At 37.5% G+C, this 20,678-nt stretch overlaps 1 protein-coding gene and 1 pseudogene across 1 annotated transcript; both read right to left on the reverse strand.

Moving 5' to 3' along the window:
- Positions 1–1,396: 1,396 nt before the first annotated feature.
- LOC124976407 (olfactory receptor 4F15-like) lies at positions 1,397–2,755 on the reverse strand (annotated as a pseudogene).
- An 11,579-nt stretch (positions 2,756–14,334) lies between these two features.
- On the reverse strand, positions 14,335–15,273 carry LOC124977283 (olfactory receptor 4F3/4F16/4F29-like). The gene has a single exon (XM_047540731.1). The coding sequence runs from the start codon at positions 15,271–15,273 to the stop codon at positions 14,335–14,337; it is 939 nt and encodes a 312-aa protein (XP_047396687.1).
- Positions 15,274–20,678: the final 5,405 nt, after the last annotated feature.

Below are 20,678 nucleotides of genomic sequence, written 5' to 3' on the forward strand. Positions count from 1 at the left end.
AGGGTAATTTTTTTCCAAATATACCTAAAACTTTTATTGATACATGTATCAGATTTCAATTTTAAATTTAATTGCACTACATAAAATTATAAATTCTGCTCTTTTTTTATTTTTTAGAGTTGCAAATTGGTGCAGCCACTCTGGAAAGCAGTATGGAGATTCCTCAGAAAACTTGGACTGGACCCACCTTTTGACCCAACTATCCCACTCCTCAGTTTATACCCAAGGGACTTAAAATTAGCGAACTACAGTATTGCAGCCACATATGTTTATAGCAGCTCAATTCACAATAGCTAGATTGTGGAACCAACCTAGATGCCCTTCAACAGATGAATGGATAAAGAAGCTGTGGTAATTTTTAAGTTGATAAAATCTTTTCAAATACAATTTGACTTCATTATCACCATAAAGCTGTGAGTTTTATTGCCACCTTTAAAAAATTGAATTTCAGAGGGGATAAGTCAGTTAAGATAACACAAGTTATTTGATGCTATTATGATCAAAATCTCTGTAATTAAACTGCAAATTTTGTGTCCTAAGACCTTGCCTTTCATTTTAGACTCTTGCTGAGATAAAGACTGTGATGTTTGGGAGAATGAGTAAATCTACCTGTTTGGCATAATCTACTTAGAAGTTGGTGGACCATAACCATTTGGTTGAATTTGCTCTGCTGCTTTTTTTGTGAAGAGCTTTATTGGACCTGAGCCATCTCCATTAATGTTTGAGTTGTGTGTGGCCATTTCCACATTACAACAGTAACTGTGGGTGACTGAAACAGGCTGTGTAGCCCACAAAGCCAAAACTTCTAACAATGTAACACTTTGCAGAACATTTGCCAACCCCTGATCTATTTGACTAAAGATAAAGTGGAAAACACTCTTGAATATATGTAACAAAAATGTGGAAGCAAGACATGTGCAATAGTATATGTAAGTCATCACAAATCTTAAAGATGATTGCTACTGTTTGCTCATGACTAAGATAATAGAGCAGAACAGGTGAAGAGGAGATGTAGGACACACAGATAGGAAAGCCTGCTGTGAACAACTACACCAACAGTAGGGCAGGACACCTGAAAAGCAGTAGTTCAGATGTCCCGCAAAACAAACTTATTTACACCATTAATATAGGTGAAAGCTATTATTGGCACCATTCTTTAGGAATTAAATATAATATTTGATATAGCATAACCTTTGATTTCTATGTGGTACATAAAATCCATCTTTCTCTTCAAGAAGAATGGCACCCTTTCTTCCATGGGAACAAAACAGACGCACCAGACAGTTGACGAATGCTTGTGAACACTCAATAATGCCTAGCAGAAAGTCTCATCCTCAAGAGGATTGGCTATTATGCACTTTCAACAGTCACTTTGATTTTGTTTCAACCAAGTCACTCAGGTGATTTTTCGAACACCCAGGAGCAGACTGAACACTCTCCTCATTGCTACCTTCATCTCCCTGTTCCTGAATGTGTAGATGACGGGATTTAGAAATGGAGTCAAAACTGCATCAAACACAGTTAGAATTTTGTCCAGACGTGTTGAAGGAGAAGGCCACACAAGAAAAAAATCAATGGACCGAAGAATAAAACCACCACAGTAACATGAGCTGAGAGAGTGGAAAGAGCCTTGGAAGAGCCTCATGAGGAGTGCTTCTGGAGGGCAGCCAGTGTAAGGTATAAAGCCGCCCGCCTCTCCCATTACAGGAATTTCCCACCTCCCAACCACCTGTCAATCTGCGCTGTGCCCGCCTCTTACTTAGAGGAATTTCCGGCTTATGCTGTGGCCGTCTTCCTGCCTCCCACATTACGTCCTAACATGCTATTGGTTCATCAGTCAGCCTGCAAAAATTCTCCTCCGCAATTGGTTCCTTCCAGCCCAGGAGATTCCAATATCTGGGAGAAGCCATACGCCATCTTTCTCTTTTTTTCCCTTCTTTTTGCCCCCAGGGGACATGAATCGTCTGCATAAATAAAGTCTCTTGCGTGAGATCTCATGTCTGCGGAGCGTTTTTCTGGGAGCTATTGGCCAGACACAACTGAGCCAGCGACCCCTAACAGCCAGGAGGAAGATGTAAGAGAGGAGGAGCAGGAAGAACGCACCCAGGGAGATGAGCCCACTGTCAGCAGCGACCATGGACTCCAGTTTGTAAGTATCCGTGCAGGCCAGTCTGATGAGCCGAGGTAGGTCACAGTAAAAGCTGTCCAATACGTTGGGCCCACAGAAGGGCAAGTTAACAACAAAAGCCTACTGGGCTGATGAGTGAATGAGACCAATGGTCCAGGCACCCACAAAAATCAAAATGCACCTCCGTGGGCTCATGATGGTCAGGTAGTGCAGAGGCTTGCATATGGCCACATACCTGTCAAAGGCCATGGCCATGAACAGCACCATCTCAGTGCCCCCAACAGCATGGCTAAAGAAGATCTGAGCTACACAGCCCCCAAAGGAGATGACTTTCTGCTTCCTGAAGAGATCGTAAATCATCTTGGGTGCTGCAATGGAGCCAAATATCAGATCAATGACAGAGAGGTTGGCCAGCAAAAAATACATGGGGGAGTGCAAGTAACGGTCAGAGGTCACAGTGACAACTATGAGGAGGTTTCCTGCCAAACTGGACACATAAAAGAGGCAAGAAAAACAAAGAAGAAAAATCTGGGTCTCCCAGGAATTGGAGAGTCCCAGGAACACAAATTCAGACACTACAGAGTGGTTTGGTCCATTCACTGGCTCATTGGGTAGGTTCACTTTCATGTTTCCTAAAGGAAAGAATGAGAAAATTAAAATTATTAGTATTACATTATTTTCCTCTGTGGAAAAGTATATAAATTATGGGTGCCAATATTACCTGAGCATTTCACAAAAATGTAAGATTCTGCTGACCACTAAATGCTGTTGTTAGGTATGTCAGTCAATGAGCTTCCTCAGGGTTCGCTAGCACCTGGAATGCGAGCAGTCCAGTGGACTGGCACAGGAGTGGCACCTGATAAAACCTCAAAATGCACTGACATTAACTCACTGTGACAGTGTGATCAATGCTAACCATCCTCCCCTGGAGGAGGAGTAGCCAATCGCGTATTCCAGACACACAAAGAGGACTGTCACATGGTGGAGAGGTGTAGGATTCTATGACTGATTTTGTTGCTCACGACAGAAATTGTATTCTCTAATTTGCACTCTAAGGACATTATTCATGCTTTAATACTCAAATAAAAATTCAACTCGTCTGTCACCCCTTCCTCATGACCCTTTTGTATGTCCACATTTACTTACTGTACTTGTGGTCATGTGTCTCTTCTTCCCATATGATTATAAACTGATCAAAACTATAAATCATCATTCTTTCAACTTTTATTTCCATAGTTTCCCCAGTGCCTTGAAAATACTAGGTGATCAAAAACGTATTTCAAGTCCATACATGATTGGAATGAAATAGTTCCTATTAATGTATCCCATTATGAGCCAGGGACTAAACACTGGAATAGAGACAAAAGTAAAGCAGGAAACAGTCCCTATCCTCATAAGTTTATAGTTTTACACAGGCAGACAATTAAAAAGTAGATACATAAAGAAAGATATAAAGAATATCAGATGACAAATTTGCTCTGGAGAAAATTAAGCCAGGAAGAGTATGGGAGTATTGGGAGTGATATTATAAAATAAGATTGACTGGAATGTTCTTTCTGGCCAGTTTACTGACTAGAAATCTAAGAAAATGAATGAATAAGACATGAAGGTGTTTGGGGAAAGATCATTTCAAGCCCAGAAAACAGCAGGAGCAAAATCTCTGAGATGGGAGCTCACGAGCCATGTCTGAAGAACTATATGGAGATTAAAGAGGCTGGGCCAGAGTGTGCCAGCAACAGGTGTGGACAGGGTTGAGAAGTCAGGGGAACACAGAACACGTAGGTCATTATAGGCCATCCTAAGGACATTGGTTATTACTCTGTAAGAGATAACCAACAACTGGATTTTGAATAGAGAACCAAAAAAAATTCTGGCTCACATTAAGGTGTCAGTCTGACGGTTGCACTGTGAATCCACTTCAAAGTCTCAAAGATAGCAGCAGGAAGACAGGCTGTAACACATTTTTTAAATCTTGAGCAAACGATGAGACAAGAGATGATGTTGCTCCGAACACAGTGGCAGAGGGAGCAGCAGGGAAGGGTAGACTGTGGACATACTGAGATGACACAGTGAAGTGGCCTTTTGGAGACTATGAAACACAGCATTCCATAGGAGAATTTTCACATTAAAGTGAACAAAAACCCCCAAACCTACCCAAGAAAATATGAACATTACTGATACAGAAAATGACATTCAATCGCCAGTATCTAATGAGGACTCTAGAATAAGGAGACCTTTGAAGCTTCAAGAAGGAGCCTGGGGTGTGGTCAGTGGTCGAGCACTAAGCATGCACAAGGCCCCAGTTTCCATCCCCAGCACCTCCTCCCCTACCCAAAAAAGTGGGGAGCCTGAGGCAAATAAAAAACAATCCCCTACACAGCCGGTAGAAAGCTATGAAATTCAGTAGCACAAGTAATGATTCAGGTTGAAAGTGTTGTAGAAATTTTGAAGTGGAAAGGACAAAATATTTTGCATTTTCCATTCCATATTTGGAATGAGAGTTTATGTGGATTGTATTTCCTTTTTGAAGTATTTAGTTTTCTGATCAATTAAACTGAACTCTTTTAAAAATATTTTATTTAGGTGTTGATAGACCTTTATTTTATTCATTTATTTATATGTGGTGCTGAGAATCGAACCCAGTGTCTCACATATGCCAGGCAAGCACTCTGCCACTGAGCCACAACCCCAGCCCACTACAGTGAACTCTTTACACTTATTTTCCTAAGTAAGATAGTTTCTAAAGCCAAGAAAGTTATAGTCATCTTCTCTTTGGGTCACTTTAGCTCCATATTGTCAGACTTTACAAAAAAGTTAACACATAGACTTTTCTATAAAGTAGAATGAAATTATCAACCCCAGAAAATTATAATGCAAGTAAAGGGCAAAATAATAGATTAATAGAAAAACAAGGTTCTTCTTCTAACCAGAAAAATCTCAAGTTAGTAAAACTACCACATATCCAGTTAAATTTAATATCACTTATTTTAATTATTGTCAACAATTTTTGTGACATAAACCATCATGAATGATAAAATACTAATATAGAAGTTAGTATATATATATATATATATATATTGGCATCAATTAACACTAATAAAAATTTGTTGTAAAAAACAGAAATGTAGGTTCTTCGCTGTTTGAAAACAAAAACTCATTTTAATGAATTTAATTACAAATTTCAATTATTCTCTTTCCATTCTATAAGCCAGTCCGTTTTTCAATACCTGAGTGTTCAATGAATTTTTGAAAGGAGCTTTTCCATTGGAGGTCCTCTGGGAGTTATTTTAACAGAAACTACAGGGAATGAAAAGCAGCCATAAAGCCTGCTTAGCTGCTGTCATGTGGAATAAAGTCACTGTGAAGTAAAAGAAGTCATCAGTTATAAAGAATAATTTCCTCAACTATAAGATCTCCTTTTGTTATTTAACTAATAACTACCTTGCAGAAGTATATTAGTAATGATCAGAGGTGGGAGTCCGAGACAGAATATATCCATTATGCATCCCTGTGTGTGCTTTTACTGTAGGACCCATATCAATGCAGGGAACATGTCCTGTTAAGCCTCTCTCATTAGTTCAGTGCTTCTCAACCAAGGACATAATACCCACCAAGGAACATTTGGCATTCTGGAAATATTTTTGGTTGTTACAACAAGGCAAAGAAGGAGGAGAGGGCACAAGATGTCTCCCCACAACAAAGAATTACCCAGCCCTAATGTCAATGTTGCCAAGGTCATGCATTAAACTATGAGCTTCTCTAGGGAAAATTAGTCTTTTACATCACTTTTATATCAATTTATTCGTCATACTACCTTACATGATTCTCTCTAATTAATATCCTTTAGAGCAGTTAATAAGTGATTGGGTGGATGTAAGGATAGGTAAATAGGAAGATGGATGGATGGATGGATGATAAATACATGGACAGATAAATAGAGGAAGGGAAAGTTCAAATGCAACTTAATGGAAAAAATGTTTGTGAATATCTGATAACTACTGCTAGGAACACTAGGAACCTATAATGACCATACTTCATAAAAATACAAACTTTGTGGAAGAATTCCTATCTTTAAACAAAAAATTTGGTCATATATCTAATGCATTCTTTAATTTGATTGACAAAATCAGAAATTTCCCAGATATCCGAACAATAAATCTTGGGAATAACATATTGATGTCTGCAAGATTTCAGATAATGAGAAACGATGAGTTGCCTGAGTTGGTTCAATCTCTGTTCTCTAGCAAAAGAGACACACTTTGTTTTCCCTGACTCTTCTTTTCTTTCCTTCTCTCTTCTTAATGAAAGGTCATTGAAGTTACAAACTATAATTCTTTAATATTTACTTTCTAAATACCATCCATTTTTTAAATAAATTTACATGGATTTGGTCAGGCTCCCAGATGAGATTCTTATCCATTTTAAAGATCATATTTGTAGAATGTGGAGAAAATGGGTACCATACCAGGAATGAAATATATGAAAAAATTTCCAGTCCAGTTAATATCAGAGGCATATACAAATTATTTAAGACATACTACTTGAGAACGCAGCATCACTCTTTTTTGACCATCCCTCTGATTTATAATTCAACAGTCCAAAACTTCTTCCCAGCTCCAGCTGGACTTTGGTTCTTTGTTTTAAACCTATGTCCATTTGCCTCATTTTTGGTCAAAATAAAAATGTTATCAGGAACTCTCAATAAATCTTTATTCTATTTGAATTAAGTAACCAATTTAGTTACCCTTTCTTTCACTTTGCCTCTTAAGGCTCATTTCCATGCCCCTGGATTCCTGAATTTGTTATTTTTCCTGAACCTCATTTTCATTTACTTTGCCTCAGGGTGACCAAAATTAGATTTTTCTAGAATAAAAACACCTAAATGCCCAACAGACACAGGTCATAGCAGAATGATGAACCCCCTCCCCGATGAATACCATTATAACAGCTTTTCTGTGTCACAGTTGGAAATGATCATGAGGGTCTATAAACAGGCATTCAGGAAAGGCAGGTGGGGTGGGGTGTCTCAATAAAGAGAGCTTACCAGTCAGTCCTCCAAATTCTGTGTATGCTCTTTGGTTTTAATTCTAACAAAGGCCACAGAGTACTAAACTGTGTGAACTTTCCCCCTTTTCAACTTTTCAGAAAAGACAGAAATAAAACAAAGCAAGTAGTCCTAACTTTGTACTCCTCTAGGTTATTAATTTCCCTTCATTCCTATTGAAATGGTTAAAGATGTAAAATAAATACATCCTTTACTAAAGCATCTCTTGAACTCCCAAATGCCCTGTTTATGCCGAAGATTCACATTTGCTGACCTAGGGTCTCCCTATAGCTTTGGTATCACCCTTGAAACCAAGATACATTTTTACTACAAGGTAAAAGTCAAAGTCAGTTATTTACTTTTAACACAATCTGTACTTCCTAATATGATCTGTTCCTTTTTTCCAATATTATTACCTACCTGTCCATAACCAAAAAGTTATTTGACATCTGCAAATGCAGATTCTACCACTAGACTATTTTTCTGTAAGTGAATTTGATATATCAAGTCCAAATTTTTCCTGTTGTTATCTTCACTTTCTGTCTTTGCACCTACCTGTTTCCAGACCACAGCATCTTCAGGTAATTAGGCTCCCTGAGTAGCTAAGTTTTCGACTTGCGTGACTGTTATTTAAACAACTAATATAATCCAAAGGGTGGGTAATTGCCAGCATTGGAGAATAACAAAGTACTTCTGCAGAAACCTGGATTTGCCAGCTTTTCATGTGGTCAGGGGAATTGTCCCTAGAACTCAATTAGTTTGGTAAAAATAACCAGAAGAAAAACCTTGCAATGAGTCACTGGAGAGGAAACAAAACGAAGCATTTTTAAAGTATTACCTTTGCAAGGAGCAGTGGTACATACTTGTAATCCCAGCAGATTGGGAGGCTAAGGCAGGAGGATCACAAGTTTGAGGCTAGCCTTAGCAATTTAGTGAGACCCTGTCTCAAAATAAAAAAGGACTGGGTATATAACTCAGTGTTAAAGTGCCCTGAGTTCAATCCCCAACACCCAAAAAAATATCACTTATGGCAACTGTGTCTGTCAATTCTGATGTGCTGGTTTGTTACTTAAAATGAGGCAGATTGGGAAGTATGAGCGTGACTAGTTAAATTCATGTGAATTTCATTGTAAACTTCAGCTTAAGTACACATCATGCAAAACAGAAAATTTTACTTGAATTTCTTTTGCATCAAAAAAGTAGCCTACGATATAGGATCCAAAATAACACCAAAAGCCATCTTTTCTTTCTTCCTTTCTTTTCTATGCTGGGGATTGAACCCAGGGCCTTATGCTTGTAAGGCAAGCACTCTACCAACTGAGCTATAGCCCCAGCCCCAAAATCCATTTTTTTTTTCAAAAAGGCCCCCTAGATTGCAATTCTCTTAAAAGCTAGGTCTAGACATGGAGTTTATTCATTCAGCTCATTCTTATACAAATACTTTAGTTCCAGCCCAAGTAGCTTGGAGCTCCACAAAGCATTTTAATCCATTCTGGATAATAGCTCTACTGAGGACATCATCCATGCAGTGGGTAGGAACACAGAAGCAAGAACCCTTAAATCTGCCTGTGAGGATGTGGGCAGACCTCCCAGGGGAAGTGACACTTGAGAAGAGACTTGAGAGCGGGAGACCAGGATGAGGATGGGAAGGATAAATTCCAAGAATTAACAACTTGCAGAATGAGGTATGGTAAGTTTAGCATGTCAGAGAAACTATGTGGTTTAGAAATAACAGGACAATAAGTTCAAGGTGGAGAGTGGTAGGAGAGATTTTACAAAATAACACACCCGATCCAGACTGTTTGGATCAAACTCTCTGAGAGATGGGCCAAGACTCTCAATATTTTTGAAAGTGCCTCAGGTAATTCTGATGTGCTACTCTGGTTTAAAGCTGCTGCTCTGCTCTCTGCTCCTCTTCGTAGTCTCATAGTACAACTTCCCACTACACCAACCTCATGACATTGAAACTGTTTCTATCTACCCAGCAGAGTGGAAGAATCTCAAGGGCAGGAATGTTGCCTTATTTTTCTCTCACTGTCCATTACCTTGTGTATTTTCTGCCATAAATAAAGGCAGTCTATAAATATTTGTTTAGTCGAGCAAAACTGAAAAATGAAGAATAAAATTAAGCCAAAGCTAAAAATGTAAAAAAAGAGTAAAAATAATTTTAAAATAAAATCATAAAATATGATTAAAATAAGAAACAAATCATGGTACGATGGTCTAAAAATTATGAATTTTAGATTCATACCATTTGTGTAATCATACATGTACATAGGGTAAGTACAATGAATCAAAATGCAGTCTGTAAAAATAAAAAAAAATAAAAAAACAATAGAACTCCATTTCACATCCATAAGCTTATGGATATCACTAAATAAAACTTGTCATCACTGCAAAAATAATTACGAATTTTAGAGAGAAGACCTTAAAAAAAAGGTTGAAAAATAAGCAAATTACCGAATTCTTAACAATGTCTATGCTGAAACCGCTTTCCAAGAAAGACTTCCCATGTCAGCAAAGCAGGAAGAGCCCCTGACCTCCTTCAATGTCTCTCCAAAGTTGCTCACATCTGTGACCCACAAGCTCCTTTCCAAAAAGCCTAGGAAAACAAAGAGAAAATGCTTTGGAATGCAGGTCTGTGATCTGGCAGCTCGGAAATACATTGCTCTTAAAGTCTAAAGCACAGCAAATTCAAACAGTGTACTCAAGATTCTTTTAACTGGAAAAAAGAGAGAATATATCTAATGAATTAGAGTTAAGAAAATTGTAACTTTAATATTAACTAATGATTCTTTGAAAACTTAAAATCCAGTTTAAAGTATCACAGAATGACTTGATAGCAGCAAAGATCACAACTTTTAATTTTTAAGTAATTTATAATTGCACAGAGAGTATGTGAGTCTGTTCTCATTTGAAAAGTAGAACATCTCAAAGAAAATCAAAGACCCTTTGATAATGACCCTTAATCCAGGTCGCCTTCCGGCCTCTCTGGGGATAACAGCACGTGGTCGTATTCTTCCAGACCTTCCTTGTGTTTTACATGTTAGTGTACTTCACATTGTAAACGTATAGGACTCTAATTTCTTTTCATTGTTTTATAGATTAAAAAAAGGTAGGGAATTAATCAAGGTTCAGACCAGAAGAGATGTCACACTTGCCAAGCTCCACAGCCCAGTCGTGCCAGGGGATGGGTAAAGAAAGTGCCTGGAGGTTGAATGGGAGACCTAGGCTCTAGTGGAGAAGTGCCTACAGGGAAGCTCCAGGGGTGATAGCTGACCAGTAGCACCTCCGCCCTTGTGGCGCTTTGCCAAGCAGTGCCCTCTGTCCCTCGTGGCATGTTTTCCAGTGGTGGCTGGCTGAATGAGTGACAGATAACCTTTGCACAGGGTCCTCAGTTCTTCTCCAGTCACCACTGAGGGGGTCTATATGTCAGGCTGCAGGAGCAGTGACATCATCAGCATGAGCTTGCTTGTTTTGCTTGTGTACCCGGCATCCCAAGGGGCGATGTTGTGATGTACATTGAAAAAGTAATCATAATAGGCGACTTTCTACAGAAAAAAATTAATGTTCCCTAGTTCCCAGTGTGCATGAGAAAAAAACCACTGTCTTTCAAAATAAAATATGTCTGGATATTCAAGCCCAGTTTTGTTCTCAGTGTTTCCTTAATGTGGCTAGGTTTATGAGATCAGAAAGAGGACATTCAGGGACATGGTGCTTTACTCTCTCCCTTTTCTTTATGATACAACACTCAAATGTGAAATTGAAGATAACTGATTGCAAGCAGTATATACAATAGTTTGGGTAGGGTTATGAGAACCAATAAGAGATGGAAAAGGAACTGAGGGTTATCAAAAGCAGTGAGCTCTTCTCATACTTACGCCAACAGGACTACGGGAAGAAAGGAAGTTCTATTAACACAAGTAAGCTACAGTAGCAGAAGAGGGTGTCACCCTCTTTTCTGTGAGTAACACAGCCTGCTTCTGTAGCTTATCACAGACTTTTCCTGCATCCCACGAGACCACCCCAGCATCCCAAGGTGTGGTGCTCCAGATAGCACTGAAACCGAACCTTAGCAGACTATTCTGATCAATCAGTCAGTTCCTTGTAAGTGGTGGGGCATGTGGGTAGACTAATGGTTCCATGTACTGTAACCTCATTATTATACTTCATTTGCTATCTCATGTGTCCCTTGTTGAGACACAATGTTGCATAGATATCATATGAATTGATAAGTTATTTTATAATATAAATCCACAGATGATTAGGCTGAAAGAAGTGTTGAATGTTTATCACTCAGGGTTTGGTCAAAGAAATAGTATCACTACAGTGTTAGAGAATAAGATATTACTTATTGGAATTAGACTTTGTGCAATGGTGGAAACCATTAAGCAGTCCATATAAGTCTGTTACCACCGAGCCTCACGCCAGGTCTGAAGCCAGGAAAGCCAACATTATGGAAGATGTGTCATCCTTAAAGAAAAGGAAGACAGTAAAGCACCATGGTCTTGAGATGCTCCTCGGAGTTCCCAAGAACCTAATGAAGTCAATGAAGAAAGAGAGTGCCTAGGCCAGGATGAGTAGAAGGTATCTTGAAGGATATCTTGAAGGACGTGCACTCTGGGAACTATGGAAAGCTACTGTAAAAAGTTGCTTTTTGCATGTACACCAGGAGAGTTGCTCCATGGGATGCTGGTCATACAAGTAAACAAAGCAAACTTATGCTGATGATGTTGCTGCTTCTGCAGCCTAACATGTAAAACCCCTCTCTGAGTGGGGACAGGTGTGGAACTGAAGGAACTATGGAAAGGATAGGTGTCCCTCATCTAGCCAGTCAACACTGAATGAAATGCCATGAGACAGACAAGGTACTTCTTGGCAAAGCTCCATAAAGGACCAAGGTGCTATCTGCTGAACCTTCCCTGTAAGCATTTCCCCAATAAAGCCTTATGACTCATATAGTCTTTGGGTATTTTCTTTGGTCTCTCAGCAACATATCCCACTGCACTGGTATTAGTGTGCTTTGGCTTGACAGAAGGGCAAATAGACATGAAGTGGAGACCAAAGGTCAACTAGTATTGTGTGTGTCTCTCAATACTTCTAATTTTTTTTGGTAGTGGGGATTGAACCCAGGATCACTCAACCACTGAGCCACATCCCCAGCCCTTTTTAATATTTTATTTAGAGACAGGGTCTCACTAAGGTTCTTTTGGCCTTAATAAGTTGCTGAGGCTGGCATTGAACTCCTGATCCTCTTGCTTCAACCACTTGAACTGCTGAGATTACAGGCATGTACTACTGTGCCCAGCTCAATATTCTCAATTTTTTTTTAACATGGAAAGAATCAGCTTTATTTTCTCTAGGTTAAAAAAAATAGAAGCAGCTATTAATTTTTGCTGAGAAAAATGCTTCTTTTGGTGTTCATGTCTAAATTTCTGAAAAGGTGATCTGGTTATTAAAATCATTCCAAATGCATTCATAAACCAGATCCATGTGTGACCAGCCCTTTACAAAAATAATTACAGTTGCCACAGCATTTACATTCATTCTTATCATACATTACAACATGCAAATACACAAGAAAGGTCAAACAAGCTGAAGTAAACATTACGGCATCAGGAAAATGAAAATCCCTCTGTATAAAATAAATACAACTTCGTAATAACTAAAGAAAATGAAAGCAATTAATAAAAATAATGGCAGTTTAAAGTATAACTGTCTCATTACCCAATTATAAAATAAGTTACTGTAAAATGCATAGACTCCTTACATGTAAAGAATTTGTGCATCACAGTCAGGTGTCCAACAGTTTTACACAATAAAAATAAAGCCATCCAAAATGTGTGCATACTTTGCAATTAGAATACACATAACATTTTTTGTTCTTTAAACTGTTTTGAAAATATTAAATGTAAAAATCTCAGATGGACATTTTACAGAAAAACTCATATTTAATCTTCCATATGGCTACAGTCACCTTCCCCCAACAGATCAGCACCCTCAGCGTTTTCCCAGGGCCCAATTCCTACTTGTTGGGGACTGGTGCAAAATGAATATTTTCAATTTTGATGATGAAGGTAACTGCATAACCTGGGGACTTTCATCATAATCACGTTCTTGCATCTGGCTCAGGACTTGGAGGAACTGAAGGGAGAGAGCCACTAGGAGGTAGGAGCCGCAGGCCTAGATGCTGTCCCACACCATTAGGGTGAGCCAGCCCATCAGAAGCCACATGTGAAAAGTGATTTGGTACCTGAACACATCTTCAAACCAAAAGTGAATGTTTCTTCAATTCCACATCCAAAATTCCCACAAACTTTTCTTGTGGTGAAATTCATACACAGAAATATACGAAGCAAAAAGGTAGATGAGGAAATAGGCTCAAAAGGGTAATGGAAATTGAATGGGTTTAGGTAGCCTAATGCTAATCAAGAAAGGTGGTGATGTTTTCTTAGTTTCTTCTTGACATTCTAAAAATAGCTCACACAACTTTGACCTTTCTATCAAACAGTGTGCATCCATTAGACTCATGTGAGTGCTCTCAAGATTCTAACCTCCTTGCCCACCCTGGCAGAGTGACAAAAGGGAGTAGAGTGTTTGCAAGTTGCAAGAAAGAGAAAGAAGCCCCCCCCACCTTTTTAAAATTCTTTTTTAGTTGTGGATGGACTTTCATCTCGTTTATTTATTTATATGTGGTGCTGAGGATTGAACCCAGTGCCTCACAAATGCTAGTCAAGCACTCTACCACTGAGCCACAACCCCAGCCCAAAAGAAGCCCCTTTTAATGTCCCCTCTTGGAGTACAGTCAGAAATTCCTGTATGTGAGGCATATTCCTGTTCAAAAAAAAAAGAAAGTTTTTCCTGTTCTAAAGGCTTTAAAGTAGCCTGCCCTCTTCCATATGTCTAAGAATTTACTTCATTTAAATATTATTCCTTAGGAATTGAGGTTCAGGATTATTATAATCTATGCTTTATAAAACAAATTTTCTATGTAAATCCTTCTGTTGGTAGAAGAGATTTTTCCTTTCCTCCTAAGTAGAAGACAAAATGGCCTCAATATCAGCATATATAAGCAAATCAGAGTAGTCAAAGACTTTTCTTTGAGTTTTATCATTAACAATGAACTTCTGTGTTCAAAGAAGACTGTTCACAATTCAATCATTTAAGAGATCATCCTGTAACTCACTAACTGTCTGCATATTCTTCTCATTGCCACCTTCATTTCTTGATTCCTTAGTGTGTAGATGACAGGATTCAGAAAAGGCGTGATGACTGCATCGAATATAGCTAGGAACTTGTCCAGGTGTGTGGAGGGAGATGGCCATGTGTAGAAGAAGATCAAAGGACCAAAGAACAAGACGACCACAGTGATGTGAGCAGAAAGTGTGGACAGAGCCTTCGAGGAACCAGCAGAAGAGTGTTTCTGAACACTGAGAATGATGACAATATAGGAAGTGACCAGTATGAGGAAGGAGCCCACAGAGATGAAACCACTGTTAGCTGTGATCATGAATTCCAGTCGGTAGGTGTCTGTGCAGGCAAGTTTGATGAACCGGGGAAGGTCACAGTAAAAGCTGTCCAACACATTAGGGCCACAGAAGGGCAACTTTACTACAAAAGTCAATTGAACCACTGAGTGCGTAAGGCCAACCACCCAGGCAGCCACTGAAAAGAAGATGCACATTTTTGGGCTCATGATGGTCAGGTAGTGCAGAGGCTTACATATGGCCACATATCTGTCAAAGGCCATGGCTATGAGCAGCACCATCTCCATACCACCAATGACATGGATGAAGAAGATCTGGGTGATGCATCCTCTAAAGGAGATGACTTTGTGCTTCCTGAAAAGGTCATAAATCATCTTGGGGGAGACAACCGAAGAAAAACCCAGGTCAATGAAGGAGAGGTTGGCCAAGAGAAAGTACATGGGAGAATGTAAATGTGGCTCAGAAGCCACCGTGAACACAATGAGGGAGTTTCCCATCATGCTTGCCACATAAAACATGGAGGAGAACACAAAGAGGAGTAGCTGGATACCCCAGGAGTTGGTGAGTCCCAGGAACACAAACTCAGACACCACAGAGTGATTTGCTCCTTCCATTGGCTTTATTGGATGTGCTGCCTGTGGAAGAACAACAGGAGAAAATGTAAATTATGACAACTATGTTAATAGACCAGGAGGAGAGAAGTCAAAGTTATAAAAGCCTAGTTTTACTTTCGCATTAAAACCAACTTAAAGATCAATAAGCATACGAACTAAGGCTAAACATCATTAATACATCAGGGAAGTATCAAATAAAATCACAATGAGATATCAATTTACATTTGTTAAAAGAGTTATTATCACAAAGTCAATATATAAAAAGTTGGGGGTGGATGTCAAATAAGAAATTACTTGTACACTGTTGATTGGAGGTTAAGTCAGCACAGCTATTAAGGAAAATAGTACAGAGATTTGTCAAAAAAATTAAACATAGTGGCTGGGTATATAACCCAGTGGTAGAGTACCTGCTTTGCATGTACAAGACCCTGGATTATATCTCCAGCATCACAAGAAAGAAAAAATTAACAATAGAACTTCCATATAATCCACAATACAACTTGTAGGACTGTATCTGAAGATTAGTGACATTATTATACTTGAAAGACATATTCCATGTTCATTGAAGGATTTTTCACAATATCCTGGGAGAGTAAAATATATGGAAACAACCTAAGTGTCCTTTTGACAGTTGAGTAGGACACACACACACACCCATTCTTCTCCTTAGAAAGGGATAATCTGTGTTTTGTGACAACATAAATGAGAATGGAAGTTATTGTGCCAAGTGAAATTAAAAAGGCATGGAAAGACAATTTCCATGATTTCCTGAAAGATTTCACTTATGAGTAGGAAAAAAAGTCACACTCACAGAAGCAGAGATTATTATGGTTGACCAGGGGTGGACAGGGTCGGGTGGGGAGATGTAATGGGAGAATATTCATCAGTTATTCAATTTGCATCCTTAATTTCTGGATATCTATTATACAGTGTGGTGACTATGGTTTATAATAAATGTGTAGTTCATACTTGAAAATTCCTCAGGCAGTAGATCTTGAATGTTCTCATCACAAATAAGTATAGCTTTATTCAATCATTTCACAACGTGTGTACATATATCAAAACATCACATTGTACACCATAAATATACTTAATATGTATAGTCAATTATATCTTAATGAAACTGGAAGGGGCAATCCACGTATTATGCCCAGAGATTTGAAATTGTAACCACACAGAGAAGTAGGTGGCTGTCATAGAGTTGTTCTATTCCATGAAGGATTGTCTCTGAATTTAATATCCTTTTGCTTTCTCCAAGAGAAGCTGCAGTGATGTTCCTCATGAGATAGAAGATTGGTCAACATGGGAACCTATGATTTTACCCCAAGTTCTTTTAATTTTTCCTTCAAAACACAGCCTGGTTCAGTCACAAAGCACTGTGTACCTTTTCTCAACTGGTGCCTCCACCAAGACCACAGGATTATTCTGACAAATAAGCCCTTCCTTCCTACTCCGCACCTCTGGAAAACATTTATCTTCAAAGTTTATTAAATGTTTATCATAGCTAGAAGGTCTTACTTAATATTATTCGGATTCTCTGATGCAATGAAAAAGTGGTCCACAGAGAGGTGCAGGTCCATGAACTGTCAATGACCAATTTGCATCACATTAGAGACTGAAATGGTGAGTAAATATTTAGAAATGGAGCTGGGGATATAGCTTAGTTCGTATAGTGCTTGCCTGGCAAGCACAAGGTCCTGGGTTCATTCCCCCAGCACCATAGAAGTTTCTCTAGCAATTTGACATTACAATGAAAAATAAAAGCCTGGATTTGCATTCAGCTAAGGTATCAGTCCGTGAAACACTGGGGGAGAAAAATAAGGTAATGTGAGAATCACTGCCCCAGAGTAGCACAGGATCTGAAAGCTTAATCCTACGAGGGCACTGTGGCATAGAAGACAGTGTTTTACTCAAATATCTATGAAAGGACTTATGACATTACTTTGTAATTTTAACTTTATTTAGAGAAGCAATATAACATGGTAGAAAGAAAAAGGACTTTGGGTTTAGAAAACCAAAATGTATCCTATAGTTCAGCCACTGACAAGTTAATTTTGGGGAAGGTACTTAAAATTTTACTCCTCAGTTTATCTAATGGACAAATTTAAAATATTGACTTCTTATGGTACATTATAAGGATAAGATCATTAAAGATTATAATCATGCTTTCAGTATGTTTGTATTCCATAGGTAGGTATTCAGTATTAATATTTCCCTTTCTTCACTTGCTCATTATCATGCTTAGTACATGAGATAAATAAGTGAATAAAAATGAGAGATGGTATTGACAAGTAGAGAACATCAAATCACCATGTCCAAAAGATATTTCAAAATATACTGTCTCATTCTACTCAATAATAGATTATAATATTCATTCTTTTAGTGATCTCAAGTAAGTTTTTAAATGTAAGTTAAATGTATTTCTTTATAGTGCTTAGTACAAATACAATTCATTGTTAAGTTCTCTTAATTAGACCACGATTCCCATAAAGTTAAGGACTATATCTGTCTTCTCTCCAATGTTTCCCAAAACTTAGAATCACAACAGGTACATGATGGGAATGAGTAAGTATTCTCTGAAAGACAGAAAAAGGTGTATTTGGATTATTTAAAGGCATATTAAAATATGCTTAATTATATAAAGAAGATAAGCAGACCACAGTTCTGAAGTGACAGAGAAAATATAAAATAAAGCATTATAAAAGTGAGCAAGAATTGCAGAAAATATGAAATAAAAAGACTTAAAGGAAAATCCAAAAAGGACTATGAAATTTGGAAAATATGTGTACAATAAAGAAGAGAAGAAGGAAAAAGCTCATTTTTAATTAAGAGAGTTTCTAAGATATGCTGTACACGCTTTTTTAACCCATTTTTTAGAAACAGTATAGTTATAAATAAATTATAGTATATCTCTAGGAATCTTTAAGTACTAAGGTTCTTAGAAGAGTTTCTCCATCAGTTTTCATCAGCTATATATTCACTCGTCTTTTGGATCTCTGATCCCATGAACTAGACAAGAACTAAAATTTTTCTTTAAAGTGAGTTTAAAATAAAATGAGATGTAACTATGGAATGTAGATGTACCAAATGAATGAGACTATTCGTGCAAATGTCAGGAGTATAAAAACTCATAAAGTTAGAGTCATTATAGCTTTAAAATCACTTGGCATAGAGTCAGGATTCAAATCTCATTCTAGAGAAAAGGTCTTAGAAAGGTTTCTAGATGTAGACTCAAGGACCTGATGCTTATTCACCTAGAAGTCATAAATACACTCAGGGAAACTCCTGAAGGATATATTTTAAAATCATCTTCTCTTATAAATCAGTTGTCCTTGAAATAATTTTTCTTAAATGCATTAATTATATTCATTTAAACTAATTTTATATCCATGATGCAAAAGACAAGACCTCTTTACCCTGTGTTGTGATTAATCTTTTTTCTTGAGCTGCATAACATTTAGAAATCCTCCAAATCAGATGACCAGACATTTAATTTTTATGAATGAAGGAAATATTTGGTAACAGGGTTCCAAATATAGAGTCATCAAGGTAAATGGGACCTATGGACATCTAGGTCTCATCTAAGCCTTCATCCAAGTGTATTTCCTCTGCTAAGTTCGTTATTTCTCTCAGTTCAAACTTTCTGTGTTTTTACTCTTCAAAGTGTCACAAAACATTCTTTATACCCAAGCAAAGTCTACCCCCCTGTACTTTAAGAACACCTGTACTTTTACTTATTACTCTGGGAGCGCATCCTTTTTGGATAAATGTCTTTTTACTTAAATGAAACAAAGTTATCCTATAGCTTTCAGTTTGCAAGTCTCAAAGAACAACACCTTTTACATTTACTCTTTGATTTTCTTTCTCAGGTACCCTCAACCCTAGAAAAATTTCCTTTTGACAATACTTTTAACACTCTTCTCTATGCTTCTTACAGTTCAGAGATTAAATTGATACAAATGCTCTAATTATAAACTGCAGGGAAAAACACAAAAATATTAATTCCTGGTATTTATAATTATTATTTGGTTTTGAAATTTTTGTCATCTGCAGACTTTCTCTTCACATGCTTGATAGCACGTTCCAAAATGACATTACGTTGTAAATTATTCAACTTTGGGTTGTTGGTCTCCATGTCAAATTTTTATTTATGTTCAGGTGTCTACAAGACTCTTTTCTATCTGACAAACTTGATATGTTCCTAATCAATTTACATCTATTTCCAGATGATCAGTATACATCCATCTTTTGAAAAGTCAGTGGAGAGAAAATATATAACCTTTGTTTTGTTTTTAATTTTCATGTGTCACTTTTTTTTGCCTATTTACCAAGTGGTAGAAGATGAGATCATGAAAGTAATCGTCACCTTATAACAGAATGATTAATTGCAACCTATGCAGAATCCAAACTATTACAAAACTGTACTTTTTTCTAATGCTTTTCACATTTCTCTAGGCACAATGTGGTTCAGTTCTAGCTCAAAGTCAGCTAGCCTTTTCCACTATGTCCATAGGCTTTTTCACAACTATTCTCCTGTGCTATTCAATTCCTTGTCCTGGACACTGTCTCTTTCACTTTAGGATACACTCAAGCCCTTTAGGATCTGACTAATGTTCATAGCAATTCCAACAACAGAATCATGTCTCAAATTAAAACCATGCTTATTAAAATTATTAAAATTATTTCCATACATCCATTTTACCTGTGTAAAGAGAAGAACATCTTCTGGGACTCAGATTTTCCTGTGCTCTTTAACGTAAAGGTCCATATAATATCCTGCCATAGGAAGATATGAAGCTAATTTTATATACCACAAGAAGCAGTGACCAAGTGATACTACAAAAACATGATACCTCCTGGTTCAGGGACTTTTTCCCTAGAGAATTTTTTTTTTTTAAGTCTGTGTGACCAAAGGATCTAAAAAACTCATAATAAAATATGAGAGAGAGGGAAACAAAAGTGGAAATGTTTTGGCATTTTTGTGCTATTTTATCATAAATTTGATAGTAATACATCACAATCAGTTCCCCCCAAATAGGTCAATATTAACACAAAAAAATACCACAAACGCTTAACTCTTAAAAAAAAGACAGACTGCTAGATTTTTAGAATCTTATGAAGGCTTTGTTTTTATACAATACTATATCATGTAATTAAGAATGTGTAAATAAATTTAGCTATATAGTAGCTCACTCAGAGAATAAAGCTCAAAAGTGAATAAAATAACTAAAAAATCAATTAATTGATTTTAAGTCAATTATGTTACATCCATTCGGTTAAATTCTCTTCAGTCACTAAAAAGCGAGTTCAACTCTGTTGTGGTTAAAGATAACCACAATACACCGTTAGCAATGTATATAGCAAAATAGCATGTAGTACGTTGTTGAACTTATATGCTTACATGA

This window comes from Sciurus carolinensis, chromosome 2 (assembly GCF_902686445.1).
Source record: "Sciurus carolinensis chromosome 2, mSciCar1.2, whole genome shotgun sequence".
Lineage (NCBI taxonomy): Eukaryota > Metazoa > Chordata > Mammalia > Rodentia > Sciuridae > Sciurus > Sciurus carolinensis.